The sequence below is a fragment of the Phasianus colchicus genome, chromosome Z (assembly GCF_987193195.1).
Source record: "Phasianus colchicus chromosome Z, bPhaCol1.hap1.1, whole genome shotgun sequence".
NCBI classification, from domain to species: Eukaryota; Metazoa; Chordata; class Aves; order Galliformes; family Phasianidae; genus Phasianus; species Phasianus colchicus.
In genome coordinates this window covers 47693302-47716539 of record NC_143476.1, presented here as the reverse complement: position 1 = coordinate 47716539, position 23238 = coordinate 47693302, and the positions used below count along the sequence as shown (strand labels likewise).

At 40.9% G+C, this 23238-nt stretch overlaps 1 protein-coding gene across 12 annotated transcripts; it reads right to left on the bottom strand.

Annotated features, from left to right (window-relative positions):
* Window positions 1-9691: 9691 nt before the first annotated feature.
* NFIL3 (nuclear factor, interleukin 3 regulated) lies at window positions 9692-21961 on the bottom strand. Of its 12 annotated transcripts, none has more exons than XM_031610500.2 (3): window positions 21887-21961; window positions 16680-16821; window positions 9692-11752 (listed from the first exon to the last, which is right to left on the bottom strand). In XM_031610500.2, the coding sequence occupies exon 3, from the start codon at window positions 11554-11556 to the stop codon at window positions 10183-10185; it is 1374 nt and encodes a 457-aa protein (XP_031466360.1). In that variant the 5' UTR covers window positions 11557-11752; window positions 16680-16821; window positions 21887-21961; the 3' UTR covers window positions 9692-10182. The 12 variants fall into 12 exon arrangements, with proteins under 12 accessions (XP_031466360.1, XP_031466358.1, XP_031466363.1 ...); XM_031610498.2 differs by lacking the exon at window positions 21887-21961 and adding an exon at window positions 21490-21863; XM_031610503.2 differs by lacking the exon at window positions 21887-21961 and adding an exon at window positions 21490-21863 and having other exon boundaries at window positions 16732-16821.
* Window positions 21962-23238: the final 1277 nt, after the last annotated feature.

The window sequence follows — 23238 nt, the reverse complement described above, 5'->3', positions numbered from 1 at the left end:
CCTGGCTGTCGTTGCTTTGCCTTTTTATATTCTTCCCATTGCCAGTGTCTCTGTTACTTTGCACAAAAAGATTCTTCCATAACAAGAAGTCCTTACTGAAGACTGAATTTAATTTCCTTCATCTGTTGTAGATGTAAGTAAAATGTTGCCAGAAAAAAGAAATGCCAAATTGTAATTGAAGAGCCACAGTGGAATTGAAATTAGATCATTTTACAGGACTTGTGAAAAAAATATAGATAGAAGACATCTTGTTTATACATGAATAAGCCATAATATTCAAACTAATTTAAATCCTTCAAATACGCAGAGTCCCACACCTGGGGAGAAACAGCCCCAGGCACAAGGACATACTGGGAGCCACCCAGCTGGAAAGCGTCTCCACAGAAGTGAATCTGGGGGTCCTGGTGAGAACCAAACTGAACATGAGTCAGCAGTGCACTCTTGTCACTGAGAAGGGCAACAGTATTCTGGACTGCATTAGGCAAAGTATGGCCAGCAGGTCAAGAGAAGTGGTCTTTCCCCTTCCTCAGCATTGCTGAAGCCAAACTTGGAGGGCTGCATCCATATACAAGCTCCCCACTACAAGAGAGGTGTTGACATACTGGAAAGAGTCCAGCAAAGGGCCACAGAGATGAGGAGGGGACTGGAGCATCTCCTGTGTTGAATGGTGGAGATTGCTAGGACAGCTCAGCATGAAGAAGAGGCTGAGGGGGATCTCATCAATGTTAAGAAATTCACTTCCCTCTTCCCTTCCTTCTTCCTGTCTTCCACTTTCTCCTCCCCATCTCCAGAACTGGCCTGGCGTAATGTGAGATTTTAGTAATGTGTTTGTCATGGGACTGAACTAATGACCTTGCAATTTCCTTATTCTAGGAGATCACTTCAGCAGCTTATGGAAAGTTTGAGCATCTGGAATCTGATCTAATTGCAGTGGATGGAATCACTACTGTTCCTGAAGGAAGCTTTCTGAGATCTGCCCATGTAAATGAACGTCTTAGTCAGCAATTGAGGAATATGAAAGTAATTGCTCTGTGCAGCAGTAGCGTATTTTAGGTTTATGTTTTGGTTGCTATGATACACCCCAATGCTCTTTTAGGACAAAAGTCCACTTCCAGACACACTGTGCAGGCGGAGAAGACCCTGGCTTATAGTCTGTGGAATCTCTCTGTAATCTCTTGCACCACACATAAGCAGAAATAGTCTCTTTCTTAAGAAGCATTATCTCATGAATTTTATGTGAGCAGGATATCAGAAGAAAAATAACAACCAACAACCTCTGCAAACTTGTGCTGAAGCAAGCTACTGAGTGAAAGAATCAGATTTGCAACTGTCATCCATACAGACAGATTGTAATAGATCGGTGATAAAATGGTTCCAGCAGGCTCTCAGGTTTTTCTTACTACTCAAACTCATTATGTCACTTCCTATGTACAAAGAAATCCTCTGAAAGGCAGCTGACTTTTTGTAAAATCGGTCATGCCATTGTTTAACACATCAAGGCTGGTCATGAGCCACAGACATTTTGTATCTATTGTAGATTCTGATATGGCATTCCCTGTTACATTCTGCATCCTCACTATTTTAAAGATTTCACACCTGCCTACCAATAATATACACACCATTATTTTTCATTTTTGTATCTTCCTGTCTTACTATGATTTATAGTGAAATTTGTAGTTGTTCGAGAAATTGGTGTAAATTAGGGCACAACCTATTTCTCCCTTCCATCACTATTGACAGTACCTTTTAATCAGCAGTTTGTTTTTTCTAAAATGTTTCTATTGTTTTTCACTATTATAGACATTCCTTGTGAAAAGAAGCTGAAGAGCTTCTTTAAAGTAAAGTTGTTATTCTTACGGAAAATGAGAAAATATAAGAAATTCCTTCCAGCTGCCTACAGTATTCATACACCACATGTTCCCTGTCACTGTCTCTTGTCCAATGTAGCTTTGTTTACACAAATATGTTTTTACATTTGCACGTTCACATTTTTAACTATGAGACTGTTTTAAAAAACATGTATCCTTAAGCCTCTTCTGAGAATGGGAACTAAATAGTTTATGTATATACACTGGCAAGTATATGGGCTATTGATGTGTATATTGCTGACTGCTTCTACTATTGCTTCTACTTCATGGGTTAGCCCTTGACAGTTCATTATTTCACTTTTGTTCTTCTCTAGACTCCCTCTGATATTTCTAAATCCTTAATGGGAACAGGGCCCAGAGAGAGGAATGCTGTGCTCTGCTACAATGATTCCCAGTACTTCTTATCACCTTTTCAGCTATTTTATAGGATACAGCGTTATGCTTTGGTACTTTCTGATATACAGACTGTCAACATCCTAACATTCAGGGTTGCTTAACACAAACTCCAAGGAAATCAGTGAAATACATACTCAGTGTTTTTGTAAGTAAGACTTAAGAGTATTTTTTGGAGGTCCAAATTGTTAGAAGGAAACATGTACAGTATCACAGCAGAGAAATATAGATAAAACGGATGCAAAGTCTGGCACATACAGTTAGCAGGGCAGATTTAACTTTAACATATCTAAGTTATTTACACAGATGCCCTTTCAGACATTTGCACATCCAAAAATCTGAGTAGCATGGAGAAGTGTTAAGAACTGCCTGACAATTTAGGTTGTGTATACATTTGGATGTAGGAAAAAGAGCAGGAGGAGGAAATATTGACCATGGTACCCAAACATTGATAGAGTTAGATGGCCATATATCTTTCCCAGAACCTTGAAGATCACTACAAGCTTTTTCATCTCAATGTATGTGTTCCTGCTGCTATTGGAGTCCTGAGACCAAACATCTTCTAATACTTTCTCCTTGAAGCAAATAAAGTCTAGTTCTCTGCTCTAAGCTTTTGCTCATAATTTACTGAGTCCTGTTGAGCTGTTATTGAATACATAAAAGTTGAGTATCTGGCAGCCTTTTCTTTCACACGTGAGTAAGTCCTCCTTAATTCCAGTGGTATAAGTGAAGTGACTCACCTATCACCATTATGTCACGAGAGAGCTAGCCTTAGAGATATGAAAATCAGCATGAGTCTGTGCCATGAGTAAAGATTATGTGTTGGTAACATTACTCATCTCTTATTGCACACATGAAAGTTTGCTAGAGTAAGAAAAGCAGAATATGACACTTCACTAAAAGCCTTAGGATTTGGCCTAGTATTTTTAACTGTCAACTTGGCACTGCAATGGAACAGTATGTGCTGCTCGTTCTTATGCAATAAATACCAAAAATTGTTTTGTTGTATTCTTGTAATTACAAAGCTTGTATTGAGCAATGAAGTGTAGAAGTATTTTGAAAACAATATGGTATTAATAAGGGCCACATTAATTGGATTCTCTGTGGATTTTCTGTTGAATTCCTTGTACATAGCCTACTTTCAAAACCAATCTATATAGTAGCAAATAATAGAAAAGATTTTTTAGAAGTTAGTATTCTAATAAAACTTCATAAATGTGTTTATGATGCAATTTTATATTTCTGTTAACTTCTACAGAAAATAAATGTAGTCTCATAAACTACTCACATGAGCATAAGGGTCATAATGAAAATACCCACACAACAAATGGAGATAAATATGGAGTTACCAGTTATTCATGAATAAATGAATATTTAGCTATGCACAAAATTTAAGTACATCATTGTCCTATTTAAGTTTTAGTGAGTAATAGAATAGAATAATAGAATTGCTCAGGTTGGAAAATATGTTCAAGATCATCAAGTGCAACCACAGCCTAATCATACTACCCTAACTCTAATAACCATCCACCAGATGTCCTTGAGCACCACATCCAAACAGTTTTTAAACACATCCAGAGACGGTGACTCAACCACCACCATGGAGACCTATCCCAGGGCTTAACCACCCTTTCTGTAAAGAGGTTTTTCCTGATATCCAACCTGAACTTACCCTGGCACAACTTGAGGCCATTTCCCCTCATCCTCTTGCTGTAAGCACCTTTCAGATATTGAAAGAGAGTAATAAGGTCTCCCCTCAGCTTCCTCTTCCCCAGACTAAACAGCCCCAGCTCCTTCAGTCATTCCTTGTAGGGCATATTCCCTTCACAAGCCTTGTTGCCCTTCTTTGGACCTGCACCAGTACCTCAATGTCATTTCTGTACTGAGGTGCCCAAAACTGAACACAGTACACAAGGTGAGGCCTCCCCAGTGCCAAGCACAGGGGGAGGATTACGTCCCTATTCCTGCTCACCACACCATTCCTGATATAAGCCAGAATGCCATTGGCCTTCTTGGCCACCTGGGCACACTGCTGGCTCATGTTCAGCTGACTGTCCATCAGTACACCAAGGTCCCTTTCCATCAGGCAGCTTTCCAGCCACTCCTTCCCAAGCCTGTAAGGTTGCCTGGGGTTGTTGTGACTAAAATGCAGGACCCGACACTTGGCCTTATTGAAACTCATAGAGTTTACCTTGGCCCATCGATGCAGTATATCCAGGTCCCTCTGTAGTGCCCTTCTACACCCCCTATCAACACTCCCTCCCAACTTGGTGTTGTCTTGAAACTTACTGAGAGTGCATTAAATCCTCTCATCAAGATCATTGATAAAGATGTTAAATAGGAGTGGCCCTAGTACTGAGCTCTGGAGGACACCACTCATGGCTGGCCACCAACTGGATTAAACTCCATTGACCACAGTTCTTTGGGCTCACCATCCAGCCAGTGTTTCACCTGGTGGAACATACGCCCATCCAAACCATGGGCAGCCAGCTTCTCCACAGAATGTGGGGGACAGTGAAAAAGGCTTTACTGGAGTCCAGGCAGATCACATCAACAGCCTTACCTTCATCCACTAAGTTGGTAACTTTGTCATAGGACTAAATCAAGTTTGTCAAGCAGGATCTACCATTCATAAACCCATACTGACTGACTGGGCCTGATCCCCTGGTTGATTAGTAATGGCCTCTGAGATTATCCGTTCCATGACCTTCCCTGGCATGGAGCTGAGACTGATTGGTAGATACCAGGATCATCTTTCTGGCCATCTCTGAAGATCAGTATCATATTTTCCAGTCTCCAGTCCACCGGGACATTCCCAGTTAGCCAGGGCTGTCGAAGGATGATGGAGGGTGTTTTGGCAACCACATCCATTAACTCCCTCAGCACTCTAGGGTGCAATCCATCTGGCCCCATACACTTGTGAGTGTCTAGCTTTCAGAGCAGGTCCAAAAGCATGTCATCGTGGAAAATGCTGGGCCTATTCTGTTCCCCACCCTTCTCTTCCAGCACAAGGGACGGTGTGCCCAGGGAACAACTATCTTACTATTAAAGACAGAGGCAAATAGGGCACCGACAAGGGGAAATGGCCTTAAGATCTGCCAGGGGAAGTTTAGGTTGGATATCAGGAAAACCTTCTTTACAGGAAAGGTTGTTAAGCACTGGCTCCCCAGAGAGGTGGTTGAGTCACCATCCCTGGATGTGTTTAAAAACTGGATGTGGTGCTCAGGGACATGATTTAGCAAAGGGTTGTTAGGGTAATATGGTTAGGCTGTGGTTGGACTTGAAGATCTTAGAACAATTCTCTGATTCCATTCTATGATTCTATTAAGTACCTCAGCCTTATCCTGATCCTTGGTCATTGTGTTCTCTCTGCGTCCAACAGATCAAGATTCTCCCTGGCCTTCCTCTTGCTGTTAAAATTTATAGACATATTTATTGTAGTCTTTCACCTTAGTGATCAAGTTCAGTTGAGCTTTGGCCTTACTAATTTTCTCCCTGCAAAGCTTCACTGCATGTTCGTAATCCTCACAAGTTGGTTGCAACCTCTCCCTAAGAACATAAACTTTCCTTTTGTTCCTGAATTCCAGCCGAAGCTCTCCGTTCCACCAGATCAGTCTCCTTCCCTATCAGCTCATCTCTCATGACTTGGAGATGGTCAGCTCTTGCACCTTTAAAATTACTTCCTTCAAGTATTCCCAGCCTTCCTGGGCTCCCAAGACCTCTAGAACTACCTCCTAAGGGACTCTCTCAACTATGGTCTGAAAGAGACAGAAGTGTACTCTCCAGAAGTCCAAGGTGGCAGTTCTGCTGACTCCTCTCTTTAACAAGGATTAAAAAATCTATCATTTCATGATCACTTTGCCACAGACATCCTCCAACATTTACATCCCCAACAAGATCTTCTCTGTTAACAAACCACAGGTCCAGAAGTTTGCTTCCCCTTGTTGGCTCCCTCACCATCTGTGTCAGGAAGTTATCCTCACACACTCCAAGGAACCTCCTATACTGTTCTCTTTCTGCTGTTATAAATCCAGCAGATGTCCGGGAAGTTGAAGTCCCCCAAGAGAACAAAGGGCAGAGATTGTGAGATCTCACCCAACTATCTATTAAAGTATCTTACCTACTTCTTCATCCTGGTTGGGTGACCTGTAGCAGACTCCCAGAATAATGTATGTCTTATTGTCCTTCCTCTTGATTCTGACCCATAAGCTCTCAACTCTGTCATCAACATCATTACTTTCCAGACATTCACATTTTTTCTTAACAGATGGCCACACCACCGCCTTTCCTGCCTTTTTGAAAACTTGGTAGCCATACCACTCCAGCTGTGTGTCACTCCACCACACTTCCATGACGGTGATTATATCATAGCTTTCCATCTGCACAATGGCCTCCAGCTGCCTTCCATTTAATGAAGGCAGAAGATTCAAGAGATTCAGAAAACCATGATGTATAGGACTGATGTAGGTATGGGTACATCCACATTTAATCCTTCTACCTACGAAAATGTAGGTGCTGGTGGAACACGAGAATATATTGTGTTTTTTTAAATAAAATTAGGCAGATGTAACAGAGGAGCTGACTCTCATAACTGATAGTGTTGATTAACCACCAGTTGGTATTACTAGGAAAAAAAACTTACCTTGTTAATCAACAGTTATTTAGCATTCGCTTTTAAAACTTTCAATGAAGACATTTATATTATTGTCACAGGCAAGATTCAGGACTAGCCAAACTTATCTAGCATGATTAGTTCCTATGTTTGCATCAAAAATAAGTAATTCATACTGATAATTCTCTATAGTTTCCATTTCGTATGCATGATTTTCTTTAATATTCCTAAGTGAAGGCACACTTTACAGTCATTTTTCAGCTTTCTAATAATCTGTTTGTGTGGGAAAGATTCTACTTTCAGCATGTTTTTATGTTTTCTCAGCTAATCACTAAGCTTAAAAGAGCTTTTATAACCTAACAGGATGTGATACCACTATATATCCAACTTAGGTAAAGCCCATTTCATGCTCCAACAAACCTTTGAACTTCCAATGGAGTGATTAGTAGATCAGCCAAAGATACCGCTTTCTTAGAGACTGACTCAGTAGCGCAGAGCCACTTGATTCTCCAGCTCCTCTGCTCACAAGTGCCAGCCGAAAGCTGGAGGCCAGGATCTCACTGTGTTCTTTCCCTCCCCCTACTCAAGGCTCTTCCTTGATGCTACATGCTGAAGAAAAGCAGGCTAAAAATCAGTGCAGATGATGAGGGCTTTCATGAATAGGCTGACTATACCACACTTGCCTCAGATGAGATTTATCTAGACAAACTGTAGCCAAGATTCTGACCTTGTATGTACCACCCATGCTCTATTTTCAGCCCATGCAAGCTATTCTGAATTCTGGCCACAGAAGTAGTAACTTCAGTATAAGATCTCTGTCATCCGCTGCAGAACTGGAGAAAAAACACCTGCTAACACGTGTTGGACAGACGCAATGAATGTAATAAAAAACCGTGTTGTGATTAGTTTTGGTTTTCAACAAAAGACAAATTATTTATTTGTTTCTTCAAATGAAGCATAACACTAAGGTATAAAGGGTGTATAAATAACATCTGATTGTGCTCCTAAGCTCCATGCTATAACTTTCTTGCAATGACATCCTTCAACAAATTAACTACATCATCACTGTTAAGTATTAATTGCACAAAACAGATACACAAAATATATAATGAGCTAGAAGGAGGACAACATTCTTCCATAATGACAAACAACTGTAACAAGAAATGGAAAAAAAAAAAAACAAGTTTTAGGCTTACACAGATGGCAACACTGAGAGTTTTAAGTCCTCTCTTTGAACACATTACATGTGATAAATAATATGCAAAATACTTAGAGAATTTTGTTGTTGCTTACAGAAGATACTTTAGCAAGCAAAGAGCCAGTAGCAACCACTGCCTCATGTTTCATATCCCCATCATTCAATGCAAATTTTTACATTTCATGCAGTAATCCTGAGCTTATTTTCAGTAACATTGAAATGTCATCTATGTTAATTACCAAATACATACAGAACCCATCTATGGGGTCTATCGTATTATTAAGGCATGAAAAAAGAATAACAGTTTATCAGCTCTGAATGCCACAAATACAGCACAGCAGTTAGAAGGCTCAAAAAAACTCAGAAAGTATCAGTGATGTCTGTAACAAGGTCCACCCAGAACATGACCGTGAATCATCAGCTTCTAAAAAGATAACAGCATCAAATCCTGGCCTTGCGGACATCAGAGAGTTTTGCCATTGCCTTGACTGCTGGACCAAGCTTCAGAGCTATCAGGAGTAACTCAAGTCTCCTTTTCATATCCCCAAAAAATTGACAAAATTTCTCTCACTCAAGTCAAGTATGAATTTAAAAACCACTACTATTAATTAGTATTTTAAGTCTATGGTAAGATTCTATTATACAGCATGGCAAGTAGTAAAAAGCCTTTTCAGGAAGTGTTTATTTGTTAGTCTGATTTATTGGTACTTTAAAAGAAGGTGGAATTAGCATGAAAAGCACTTCTACCAAATTTATGTTGCATTCATAACTCACTTTTAATCTGTAAGTAAAGGCTTTGGAAAGCCAAAACACAGGGTGTATAATGCAATCCTACTATCCATGGTTCAGTGTTTCTTCTCAAAGAAGAACACTAAAGTCATCAAGAGAAGAACTCATCATCTGCATAAACTTTAGTATCAGAGTTGTACAGTTCTCCGTGTACTATTTTACATAAGAAATTATTGCAAAATGCCCTGTACTAAGCCAAGGTATTCCAGTTTAATTAAGATGTTGAAACTGAAGCCAAATTGGTGGCAAGTTTCACTTTACTCTTGCATTATATCCCAGAATGGATCTACAATAGCAAATGATCTTCTAATGATTCTGCTATTGCTGTTGCCTGCCCCCGGTGTAGATATCTGCCTTATAGAGCACAGAGTCCACAGATCCAGAAAACTTATCCTTCACGTGAACATGGCTCATGCTCTGTTGTAAAAAGAACCATGGAATTCAAAATGGATAAAGCTGTGTAAAAGCATCTGTGCATATTCTTTTCTATGCCTGCACTCCCTGCACACACAAACAACCCTCTGACAAAGATGGTGGCATCTAACTTTATTAGTGCAAGGCTTTGAAGAACTTAAAAGATGCACAAATACAATATAGCTAATATCATCTAAAACATCATTATAATATTGAAAAAAACGGTTTGTCACAATAAACCATTCAAAATATTCTCATTTGAGAAAGGAGGTGAAAAAAAGATTGTTGCTTTTAGAATTAATGGGTTAGATTCCATGTGATTTTTGGTTAATTTACATTAACAAATAATATAAAGAAGGCTAAGGCTATGAACTGTTACTGTTTCATTTATAAGTATCCACTTTGTTTCTGTTCTTGTCTAAAAAAAAAAAAAAATTGTTACAGAAAAAAGTGGCCAGAACGTTTACATATGTTGTAAACTGTAATTTGGTTAAGTTAAGCTGTAAAAACCAAACATGTAAGTGAAGTTGAGCACAGTGTAAGAAAAAGCCTTTTTTTTTTTAATTAACAACTTATTTACAAGTTTAATCAACTAGAGTAGATGTCCTGTGTTTGTCACCAATATTTTATTATAACTGGTAACTTACACACTTTATAGTAGAACAACAAAAAGAAAAGTTCACTATATACAGCCTTTGTACAGGCTACTTGACTATACACAAGGCATAGTGATCATAACACAACCTAGTCTTCATAATAATTTGTGCACAAAAAGACACCAATCAGATGTTATGTGAACATTACAGTGAAATGACATCACAAGTCCAGTGAAAATTCAGTATAATACAAAACATTTATCTACTGCAAATGACATCTTTTTAAACAATAAGCCTTTACTCAGTAGTAACTTAACCAGAGTCTGATGCAGAAATTTGTTGTGTAGTTATAAGTCTTTTAAGTGAAGCAACCTCTGCAGATAAGTTTGCTATGCCCTGCTTCAGATACAGATTCTCAGACTCCGAGACATTGTAGACATTGTCTTTTATTTCAACTCCAGTTTTGCAACCATTCTGAATTTTTACATTGAGTTCTTTTTGATGCCAGAGTTCTGGTTTGAGCGACCAGTCTTGGATGTTTGTCACCTGAACTGAGAAAGGAGTGTGAGAAGAATGCACCAAGTTCTGTGCACCATGTTTTTCAAGCTCAAAATGTCTTTTTGAGGACATATCAATAGGCGATGACAATTTCTGTGTGGCATCATAGTCATTATCCATCGCTTCCACTTTAACTTGCATGGCTTTGGCTTTAATTCGAAGCTTGTGAGGCAAAGCAGAAGAATTCACTTCTGGAACTTTAACTGTTGCATGAACATTTTTATGTTCAACTGGAGAATGGATTGGACCCTTAGGAACCTGCTGCTCATCTTCTCCATCAGATGACTTTCCAACAACTCCATCATCAGTTTCTGAAGTTCTAGGGGAATTACTGGAGGACCTATTAACTTGCAAGAGAGGAGGAGAATGTGAGTACATGTTGAAGGTAGTTCCCACGTAGTTTGGATATATGGATGCTTTGTATGAACCTCTGTCATCTCTTGGCTCTCTCTCCAATTCCATGGGCTCCTGTTTTATAATCTGAAACTTATTTTCAGGACTTCTGCAGTTGCTCTGTATACAACTTGCTTGAGCATGCTCTACTGATGACATTTCAGACATATCTGACATAGAGCTTTGAGGAGAATGCTTAATGACAGAAATACAACTGCTACCAACTACAGATGGTTCATGTTCATCTACAAATGAGTTAATATTTGGTTTGGAACTTTGATAGTCTTGGAAATACACAGTTGTTGAGCTACTGAGTTTCTGTATCTCTTGGGCATAGGCTGCAGAACTAATTAAACCAAACTTTAGCTTCAATGAAAGTAGCTCCGCCTTCAAAGTGGCATTCTCCTCTCCCAGTGCAATTAGTTTGTTCTCTAAGACAAGGTCATTCAGCCGTCGTTTTTCACGAGATCTTTTGGCAGCTTCATTATTTTTCCGCCTTTTCTCCCAATACATAGCATCTTTCTTTTCATCCGGAATGAATTCTCGCTTTCTCCGACAAGCTGAAGATTTGCTTTTTCCACTACTTGCTTCAGTAAGTAGTATATCTTCATTTGTAGACAACTCTTCAGACACTTCTGCTAAAGTAGATTTAAGTACCACAATTTTGTCCACATTGCTACTTGTGTCAACAGGTCCGTGTTCCTTTTTAAGGGTCTGCATTTTTCTCAGCTGCATCAGAAACAATTTGAAGTAGATCTACAGTGAGCAATAGAGCAAGCTATTTCTTCAGTACTTCTCACTCCACAACTTGATAAATACAATAGTTTTAAATCCACACACATTCTTCTGTTTGTTTCATAGTTTCAAACAAAAGTGCCCAGATCCAATTTTTTGGTAGAGCCAACAGGAATCTTCTGGGAAAAAAAAGAACCTGGAAAAAGCAGAGAAATTGATTACTATTTAGAAACCACTGGCTTGGGGAATGCAAAAGTAACTTTAAAAATAGTAGCACTAGGTTTGTTAAGCCTGTTGTTGCCTGAAGGAGGATCAATGCTGAAGCAACTAATACTCTGCACTCTACCTAGGTAGCAGATTTGCTTCCAAAGCAAATACAATGTGATCCAAAGAGGAAAAAATAAAATCAATTTAAAAAGTGGGTTTTGATGGTACCATACTGTAATGACAGAACATTTCGTGATATCACTGACCAACTGAAATCTCTAATACATAACACTAGGCACATTGATGAGCAGCACTGAAAAGTATCCTGTTCTTCTACTTAAAACATCTTTTCTGAAGACAGGTGTGGTGCCTGACTTAGAAATGCTCTGTATGCGAGTTCTTCATGAATTAAAAAAATAACTTAAATTGATTTTGACATACTGGAGTGCTTCCTGTTGTCTTAAAATCACAGCACTATCCATTAAAGCTATTAAAGATGTAATGATTGGTTTTGTACCCTGTAAATAATGTAAACAGATAGACATACCTAAATACAAATGTTTATTCACATATATAGGGTTTTAGCATGCCTTTTTTTAATCAATCATACTGACTCAAAAAAGTAAACAAACAAGATTCTGACATCTGCCTGTTAAAAAAATCTGATGAAGGAAATGCATTGGGTAATTTTTTTCATATCTCTTACAAAGAAAATACTGAAGCCAGTGTTGAAAAATACATTAGAGAATAAACATTTATTAGCATAATTTGATTAGTAGTTTTGTTATATCAAAGTAAAGTTTAATACTACTGAGGCATGCGCATCCTTGAATAGCAGTGTTACATCTAAACTTTCACTTCAGTGTAAAAAGTCTTGCCGCTAGCAAAGAAAACTAGCTTAACATTTAGATTAAGACACTTTGATCATTAAAAATGAACTCAGCACTTAAATTTTTTAAATTTAGTCCCTCTTAAAGCAAAAAATACTTTATCATTAGATCTTGACCTGAGATACAGCTTCTCACCATCTCATTTTCCAGTATGTCATGTTCCTGGTAAAATGAATGTAGTGTATTACAAATTGTTTTTATAGCACTTATTATTGCTCCAGCACTGATTCTTGCCTGTACAATAACAAATAAGCAACTTGAAATTAGTATCACTATTTATCAGAAATGTTTTCACAATTACTACTGATACTAATTTCAATATTATCAATTTGGAATGTTACAAAAGAATGAATGAATCATATTCTGCCAGTTTCTCTTTTCCAGAAAGCAAAAGGAAGTGAATGATATAATAACAATAAAGCAGGGTCATAGAGACTCAGGTTTCAAGCTGAGTTGTGTTCCATAAAACCACGAGAATTCTTCTGTCACAGAAAATCAGCGCATTTAATAGAACAGGTAAGTACAATTTCCTAAAATCCATAGTTAATTACTGACATGAAAGTATTTGTTTTCAATAATACAGACTTAATGGAAAATAGAGTTAGAAGCCAGCCACATCAAAGACACTGTCTAATGCTTCAGTGCCAGAGCAGCAACATGAATTTCTGTATTTGTAAAACAAAGTAATTACATAGTTAAATCCTGATCCAAACTTTTAACTGGTGTCAAAAGGAAATTTCTGTCAAGTTAAATAGCAGCTGGATCAGGTTTTTTTTTAAAAAAAAAAAGCTCCACAATGTAGCAACATCTGTTTCATATAAAATGTTGCTATCGTTTTATATATACATATATATATGTATGTGTATGTATATATATATACACAAAACACGAATGTGCTACATTGTGTAACTTATGTCATATATACATATATATACACTATATATAAAATGCATGGACTTTAAAAAGTAGAAATGAAATAGAATAAGACAGGTCACCAGAATTTCCTGAAAAATATTCATACTGTGTAAGATAGTTTTACAAAACATGGAGAAAAATACTGAGATTTAATTTCATTATCCCACAGCACTGGGAATGCACAGCTACTGATCCGTAGTCATCCTTATTCATCAGTCTTATTCACCTGTGCTATTAACAGTGTACAAGCTTCTCTGGAAATGCATCCACCTTCTATAACATAGAAGTATATGCAGTTTAACATATACTGAGTACCTAAGAAATCATCACCTGTCTCTTAATATGAAACTCAATCAAATTTTATTGAGGCTAAAAGTGTTAAAAATTACTACAGTGGAATTTAAAGGCCTTACCATTGCAGGAAACTGATTTAATTTTACAGTACTTGAGAGCTAAACTCGAAGCCAAGTAATACACATTCTCTCAGGAAAGGGATATTAATGTGTATACACCATAATTTTCTATGTATAGAACACAAATACAAGATACCCTGGAACATCTACACTTACTTGAAACAGTAACAGTGGCAAGGAAGTACTTTTAAAACATAGGGTTTATCCTTATTTCTGGAAGAATGATGCTGCCTACACATTTTCAATACAAATGTGTTTTTTTTTTTCCCCTCTTATACTCCAATCTTGCATTTCCCCCCTGTAGAAGTTTTAAATGTGACTATCCTAAGGTAAGAACCATGGCTGTGTAGTTTCCAGCTCAAAGTTCATCCAACACTATGATCTAGGGAAAATACAAGAACTGAAAGCAATGGATAAAAATAATTAGCAAAACATTTGTTGTTATTCCAAATGAACGTAGACTAATGACATACTTTGCCAGTAATACTGTCTGTGTATCAGTAAAAATTCAACTGCATGTTCAAACAATCTCAATGCTGGCACTGAGCTGCACTCAAAACCTAAAAGCACACAGAGTTTGTATCCTTCAAATCACATGGCTGCTATGGCTTGGGCCATTCTAGCAAGCTATTTCCTCATTTTAGCATTGATTAACTCCTATTTTGGCCAGTCCCCCTCCCATATACATTGCTCCTGTCACAAATTGACAGAATGTAGGTTGTATGCAAGTCTACACCTATGTATATATTTACACATATATGTATGCATCAAAACAGTAGTATTTTTTGTGCTCTAGTCAAACTTTTTTCCCAGCCAGAGTCCACCAGTAAGACTGTGAAAGACAGAACTGTAAACTACTGACATTCATACTGAGTCGCTATTTATGTAGTTCTTTCTAATGCCATTACTTCTGTGAACTAGCAAAACTACTATAAATCTTTATTTAGTGCTTTCCACTTTTTACTTGAGCTCTTATATAACTGGACTTGCTGCTTTACAAGCAGGAGTAGAGTTCCTGTTTTTTTGGTTTTTGTTTTGTTTTTTAATACCTCTCCATGTGGATCAGACCAATACTAAGTCTGTGAACAAAGTAAATTCCATCTGATGACAATGGTAAAACACCTTCAATAAAAACTGCCATTTCACTTCACTTGCATTTTATTATTCCGCTGGAAAATGCAGTATTTATATATGAATTAATGAGCTGTAATTATTCCTCTGACTATATTTCAAGTTCCAATATTTTCCCTTAGGATTAATTTTTCAATTGTTTTATCACTCCCTCATAAAGTATTATAAAACCAACATTTAACATTGCCTTACATTAGTCACTGTTGAATTTTTATTTTTTTTTTTACTTAGTTGATGTTAATGACACTGAGAGCCAATTCAACAATGCAGTAACACTCAACCCTATTAACTACAGACCCAGTCTTGCTCCCACAGCAATTATGCCATTGGTTTGAATAGAAGCAGATACACTCCCAGTTTCAAGCATTAATGAGACTGTTTTACAGAACTCACAGTACTGAAGCAAAAAGTTATGCATACAGAAATCATGAAAAGTATTTCTTGAGATCTGTGCATAAATTAAATGCGAGATTGAGTCAAAACAGTACATTCAGGATCTGGTCTCAGGGATTTCTGTATTCACACTGTAATATCAGAAATATTTCAGAAGGTTGAAGGACACGTTCACAATCTGGCTTCTCTGTTTTGTGTAATCTAATTACACAAGTCAGTTCTGCTTTTGAGAATGTACATAGGTCTCCACACATACATTTAAGTTACCTCACAGAGTAACTGCATGTTACTCTGTGAGGTAACTTATTTGCATTTATCAAAATACTATTCGTATTTACAAAAATAATTCATGTTCTCTCCAAGCATATATTTCAAAACAGATACTGGAATAAGAAAACTAATTCTATTCCTCTGATAGACTTATCAAGCAAAATTAAGTACTATTTCTAACAATTGATTGCTGTCAAACAAACTTCACTTTTGTGTGGCCAAATGCATCCTGCAACCCCTCAAGACAGGAAAAAAGATTAAATATAGCTTCATATTTTAAAAAAGAACCATGACTTCATTTCTGTCTATAGTAAATAAAGAACTCAAACCACTATATGGCAAAGTGCAGAAATACATTAAAAGCTCACACTAATAAATGCCTGTGCATGCTTTTAGTTGCTGTTTCCCATGTTTTGCATAGGTCTTGTAAGCTATACTGCTGTCATTCTGTCACAGGTTATTTATTTTGAAAACATGTCTACACATCAGAGAAGCTAGTGTAGAACCCACTCACAAGTAGCAAAATGCCAGATTGTATTCTAAACTGAAAAACTGAAGAACACACTTCATACTGTCATCTTCCAAATGTTTTAAAAACATTTGCTAACTATCTAAAGACTTTTACATGGTACAGAAAGATAATCATCCACATTGCTCACACAATGGAGACAAAGCTGTGTTTCTAAGTTTTAGTAATGAATACATATTGTAACACTGCTTAAACACTTTGGAACCACTCAACCTCTACTGTGAGCCACTCTACAACTGCTTGTTTTCCCAGACAAAAACTAAGCCACAGGTTTCTCTACATCTGTCAGGCTTAGAATAATTTGGAAATATTCTCCAGCTGAAGACATGACCCCCCAAATCCAATTCCAATCTCCAATGAAATTGTTCAACACACCTTGTCTTGTCTGCAAAATTACGTTCCTATTTAAGAAAAGCTTTAATGCTACCTCCACTGCAATAGTGAGTGATCCTGTTCCTAGGATGAGTTGTTGGGCAAGAGGGTCCAGGCAATTTAGAACAAATTAAGTTCAAGCTTTCTAGGAAAAAAAAAAAAAAAAAAGATAAGCGCAATTTATGCTGTAACATACAAGTTACTCAACATCACAGAAAGGAAAAGCATTAGCAGTATGGATGTTATCACCAATTATTGCTATTACATAGTTACATTCATATAGACCATGAATCCATTACAACAGCAAGGAGCAATACAGGACTACTGGCTCCTGCACAGAGCTCCCATTTCTTACAACTTCATGGACATCTTAAGAGCTTACGGTTCCAGGATCAACATGTAATTAGGTCACTGGAGCACTGATGATGATAGCTTTGTACAAGATGACCTATTTTTGCTAAAACGTTGATTTGCTCATTGAAATGAATGGTAATGTCTAAATAATGTATTCCATGGAAACATGAAGAATCATTCTTTTATTATGACATTTTTCAATCACATCTTTAAAAAACTAAGCTCATAACTATAATAAAAGCAGTATTGCATTTTTGTATTACCCATCTCCAATCTGTACCCATAGTCATTGTCACACTTTTTTTTTTTTTTTTTAAGAGATTTTTTGTTTTACAGTAACTATTTAAGCTGCTGTTTATCTTAATTACAAACTCATTCATTGAAATAGAGCTTGCTTTGCAAAGGTAAATCACACAAATTGTGCAAATAAAATGACTATTTTGGAGGGACTAATCATATGCTAAAAGCTAGCAGTTTGTCAGAAAGGTCAATCAAGGTTAATAGGTGCAAATCTGACTCACATATTCTTAGGAAGACTGTTTGGTTGTACCAGATCTGCTTAACATTTTTTTCCCCACACTACCTGCCCTGGTATAAGCAGGGATAGGGTATGGGGAGCAAGTAGCATTCTAAGAATGCTACTCAGTGTCAGGAGAAACATTAAAACTGAGAAATGCATGTACTACTCATGTAAATATTTAATTATACTTACACACTATATGGTGTATGTATGTGTATATAAATTCTGTCACTTTATTTAACTATCATATTACTTCCCAAAATTTCACTAAAATCCCAATAGAAACAGCAGGCACTGAAGTAACAATACACTTCTCATTTCAACAGCTACGTGATGTAGGAAAAACTACACTGCACAAAGCAATCACTTAACAGTAACAGTGCTCTGGGAATAAGAACCATGTTCTCCTAATTAAGGACCATTAAAAAATATAAAATCACTTGTTAATTATTCTGACAATAAAAGGCTCTTTTCAATTGAACTGTGCTCTTAAAATGCCAAGCATGGGTCAGACCTTTGGCTGACCTAAATTTATATAGTGCTACTTAAAAGCAGCAGAATTATGTCAATTAATCCCAGCAGGTACTCTAAACATGTATCACGCTATATAACCGAAGTGCAAACATGAAATAAACACAATCTGTAAAATGCTGATATCTACCACTTACTGCAAATGAAACAGAAAAGCTGCAACCGTCAGAGCTGGCCACAAGACAGGCCAGCTTTGAAGAGCACCACCACCTGCACCACGCTTTTCTTAGTTACGCACCACTCCCTAGAGAAGTTCTTGCTGCACTGACACATGCTTCACTGCAGTTAGCCTATCTCTGTGGCAAAAACTGGTAAAACTAGTAACTATTCAAGTATATTAGGACAAAATTGAAAATTACACCAAGAACAACTCAAAAAATGAAAAAAGTTCTTAAATGAGCCTTTCTATAGGACAGGTTTGCGTGTTATCTGTTACCAGATTCAGCCTCAAAATATGAAATTCAATTCTATAGTTGAATAAGGAGAAAACAAAACAACAGGATTTCTAAGGAGGGCAATCATAATTTATTTCAGATCTACTTCTCAATACAAGAAGTTTTTAAGAACGTTGCTTCCATCACATTTTGAATCAAGCCCAAGTATATTCTTGGTTATGCAATCCTATTTTTGACAGTCATGTTTGTTATTGGTATTAGACAGTTACACACCCTAATTTAAAAATATAATTTTTTTCTCTACATATGCTGTAAAATACTGTAACTGAAATCATCTGACATTTTGTCTTAGAGCAAACTGTAGCAATTGGCCATCTATTTGCATATTTTTTATATTACATATCCTAAGCACATTTGTATCTCATAACTGGCTGTAATGATCATGGCAAGGTCACCTAGAAGAGTCAATTAAGCTGATGAGTCAGATACATTGCTTAACGGTGTGTAATAAGACACAAACAGAGAATTTTATTGTTCATGTTATTGCATCATAGTGATGTTATAACAGGAAGATTACTGACTGGAAAAAAACCTATTGCATAAACATAGTTTGCATAACTATCTGCTAAAATAAGTCAATTTAAAATGAGTTAAAGGTTTGTTTCTGATTTTTATTTCACGATAGAGATTTGAAAAAAAACAGCATGGTACTGGTATCTTTTGTGGACTATGCACTATTTGCATTGCAATACACAACGTCTGTACATTTAACAAACTTCAGCTCAAGCATAAGAAACACCATTCTTCCTTAGGAAAAGATTAGATATGGAGGGTCAAGTAAGTTCATATTGCTCATGGGAAGGCTCTAAGGTTTTTGACACCTTCCAGATCTGCTCTTTTTACAAGAAAAACAAACAAACAACAACAACAAAAACCAGCAGAAACATGAAGCTCCAAAGTCAAATCCTCAAAGCTGGATAGATAAGGATGAGTCCCTGACAGAATAAGTCAAAAATAGAAATAAAAAGACCATTGGAAAGAGGTTTAGCACTTCAACAGTCACACAAATATGTCTTTAACGTGAGAGTGTTTGAATTGTTATCTGTTACTGCCAGTAACATTGAGGATCTTTTATTCAGTAATCCTCAAGCTTGTTGGCTTAAACTGGGTCTGTAGGTCACAGCCCAAATCCTTATTCATTCAGATTTCTTATCAAAGTCAACATTTTGATTGAACAAAGATGTAAAAGTGATGCATGAGGCATTGTTTTAAACTGCCCCCTGGATTGAATTAATTACCGAGGAGGGCAAAAATGACTCAAAGTAGGTTACGCACACAGGAGTGAGCACAATGCAGCTGAGAACAACCCATTCAACTCACAAGAACAAGGAAAAATCAGGCTGCTTGCTGCTCTTAACAGAACTCCAAGGGTTTGCCATCAGAGCTAAACTTGACCCCCACAACCAAGAACAAGCAACAGAAAAGCCTGCGCATTATTGACACTACTGCACTTACTGCATACTTTTGAATACTTCACTGTTGCTATCTACAGCAATTACTATGAAACACAGGGCAAGCGTTTGCAGTGCTAACATTACCTTTAGAGGTCCTGCTCACAAAGAGTGATTCTGGTTCTCTCTGGTTGGAGGATCTTTACGGACACACACAAAAACTGCCAAACGCTTAAGGCAGCGCTCGCAGGGCTGCTCCCGGAAAGCACGAAGCACGGCCTGACCCCAGAGCAGCGCTGTGCCACGGAGTACCGAAGTGACTTGGCAAAACAGCACCATTGGGCAATAGCCATTTTTGACTCGCTCGTTACGTAAGGAGAACGCCGAAAACACGGGGATGGCGACGGGGCTGCGTCTCGCCCGCAGGCACTCTGCGCCGCTGAGCACGGGCCCTTTGTCTGCCGCCGCAGCCCGGACACGACGAGCTCCGGGCCGTGCCGCCCGGCGGTTTCGGAGCCACGCTGCGAGACGCGGCGGCCACAAAGGCGGCCCGGCCCGGCCCGGCTCGCTCGCTCCCTCCGCGCGGCCCCGCGCCGCCGCCGCCTCCCCCCGCCCGCTTCGGCCCAGAACAAAGGGCTGCGGGGTAGGGGGAAGCGGCAGCGCCCCCAGCCCTCACCCGCTGCCACGGGGCGCCCGCCGTCCTCCGCCAGGCCGCAGCCAACGGCCGCCAACGGCCTCGCGGATAAGGGACGCGGCCGCCTCACGGGGAGCGGGACCGGGGCGGCGGCGCCCCCGGCGGCCGCGCTGCCCGCCGCGGCTGAGGCTGTCATACTGACCTACTTGTGCACCGCGGGGCGGGGCGGGGCCGTGCCGCGCCGCCAGCCGCGGGGCACCGTCCCGCTGCCGCTCGGCGCGGTGACAGCTTCGCGGCACGGCCCTCCTCATAGAGACGGTCTCTTTTTCGAGGAACGGCGGCCGAGAGCCGAAACCGGGGCACCGCGCGGCGCCCGGCGGAGCGCCTCCACCAGCACCGCCCGACCGGAGCGGCTCCGCGGGCGCGACGCTCGCAGCCGGGACGCAAAAGCGCGTCGAGCGCCGCTGCCAGATCGCGGGGACTAAACGTACCGGGGCGGACCCTGCAACGGGCACGGCGCGGCGGCCCGGGTCGCTCCGTCGCGAGGCGGATCCCCCGCCGCGCCCGGCCCGCCGCCAGCGGCTCCGCGTTACATAATGCCACATTTCCAGGAACTACGATGCGGTCCGTCCCGCGGCGCCGGGAATACTGCGACAGCGGTGACGGAGCCGCCCGCGCCGCGGCATCCCGCCTGCACCCCGCCCAGCGGCGCGTCCTGCTCCGGGCACGGAAGGCCGACCCCGCAGACGCGGAGGGCGCAGCGCTGGAACTCGCAGCGCAGCGTTCCGGCGGCGGCCGTAGGCGCGATGTGCGTTATGTAACGACCGCCACGGACCCTGGCGACGCGCGGTCGCGGGAGGGCGCCGCCAGTCGCAAAGCAACGCAACGCCTCGCCCCGCGCACGTCTGTACCCGCCGCGCCTTCCTACCTTCAGTGCTCGGCGGGGCGCCAACCATCCGGCGAGGCGAGGCGAGGCGAGAACGCTGCGCTGTGCCGCGCCGTGCCCCGGGCAGCGTCGCCCCGCTTGCCCGTACGCGAGACGAGCGAGAGCGTGCAGCGGCCGCGGCGGCGCGGAGGGATGTGTGTTAGTAGGTCAGAGCTGCGCTGCACGGAGCGCGCAGCCCGCATGCCAGCCGCGCCGCACCGTGACTGGCGGCCGCCGCGCCCCAATCGGCAACTGGCGCCGCCGGGAGACGGCCAATGGAGGCGGGCGGAGGCGGGGCGAGGCGGAGCAAGGGTGGGGGCGTGGTACAGTAGGTCTGTGTGCTGGCGATTGCATAACGGCCGGCGGGATTGGGGGTGGTGCGACGAGTGCTGGCACTTACGTAACCAGGCGTGCGGTGATCGGGGGGGCGCTGGTCCCGCGGCTCCGCCCCTGCGATGGGTCTGGCGGCCGGGCTGCGGCAGAGCCTCTGGGGGTTTCCCGAGGGGTCCGTGTTCGCCGGCGAGAGGCTCGGCCGCATCCCGCGCCGCTGGTGTAGAGGTCGGGATGAGTCGCTTGTCCGGGCAGGGAATGGCAGGTCGCCTTTCCGTCGTGTGCAGCGTAACGAGATGGTACGTTGTATAAAGATAAACCGGCGGCGCGGGCAGCAGCGCGGCCGTGTCACTGTAACAGCGGCAGTCCCCGCGCCGTGCACCCTGCGCCCTGCCTAATGCCGTTGCCCCGCCGCGCGGCACGGCTCGCCCGCTCACGAAAGTGACAAGGAAGGGGGAAGCGGGACACGGCGCTGCGCAGCCTCGCGCGGGACGCGGCCGTCCTTTCCGCAGAGCAGGAACGAGCTACGGCCCGGCCTCGCCCGAGCGTCGGTGCAGTGCGGTGACCCTCCGTGTTCTCTCACGTGCATCCACGACAGAGAGAGCAGAACAAATCGTTTATTAAATCCTGGTTCCGAAATAGGAGGGATGCCTTACTTCATTTCACGAACCACTCACACCAAAAATACCAACGTGTTATGTTATTCTGTTATCATGCGCTGGTATGTCTGCAGAGATCATTCTTTGGATCAAAGCAATTCTCACAGGAGGCAAATTCAGAAACCAGCAGAGTTTCACTGAATGCTTTTCAGTTTATCTCGGCCCTGATCTTTTATCATACTCACCCATATCATCCCTCTGCAATAAATCCAAGTTCCTCGAATTCATCTGTATCTATCTGTGTCTGTCTCCCCAGGACATTTATTGTGAGAGTCTAATAACCTCTGCTCGCATTGACTCTCTCCCCTTCCCTGGTTGTCTGCTGGTACCTGGAGTGTAGAGCCCTGGCAGTGGCAGCCCTGCAGAGCCTACTGCTGCAGAAAAGGGGTGCAGAGGCATCACAAGCTGGACGAGCAGCAGTCACATTCATCTGCACTTCATTTCTTTGCCGTATGTCCCGTCATAGGAAGACACACGTCCATGCAAAGATAGTCAGTGTCAGAAATGAGCTTTAGCCATGAATTTTTTTCTCATAGACATTGGTGGCCTCTTTAAGCACGGACTATCTGTGTGAAGAAATCTGAGCAGCACGTGCATGGGGATAGAACTGGATGGTCCTTAAGGTCCTTCCATCCCAAACCATTCAATGAATCTATGATTTCTCATCCTATATCTTTTGTATTAATGTGAGGTTGTTCTGAAATTTATACCTCTTGTTTATTTCCCAGGAAACTACAATAGATAAAAAGAGAATGAGAGCATT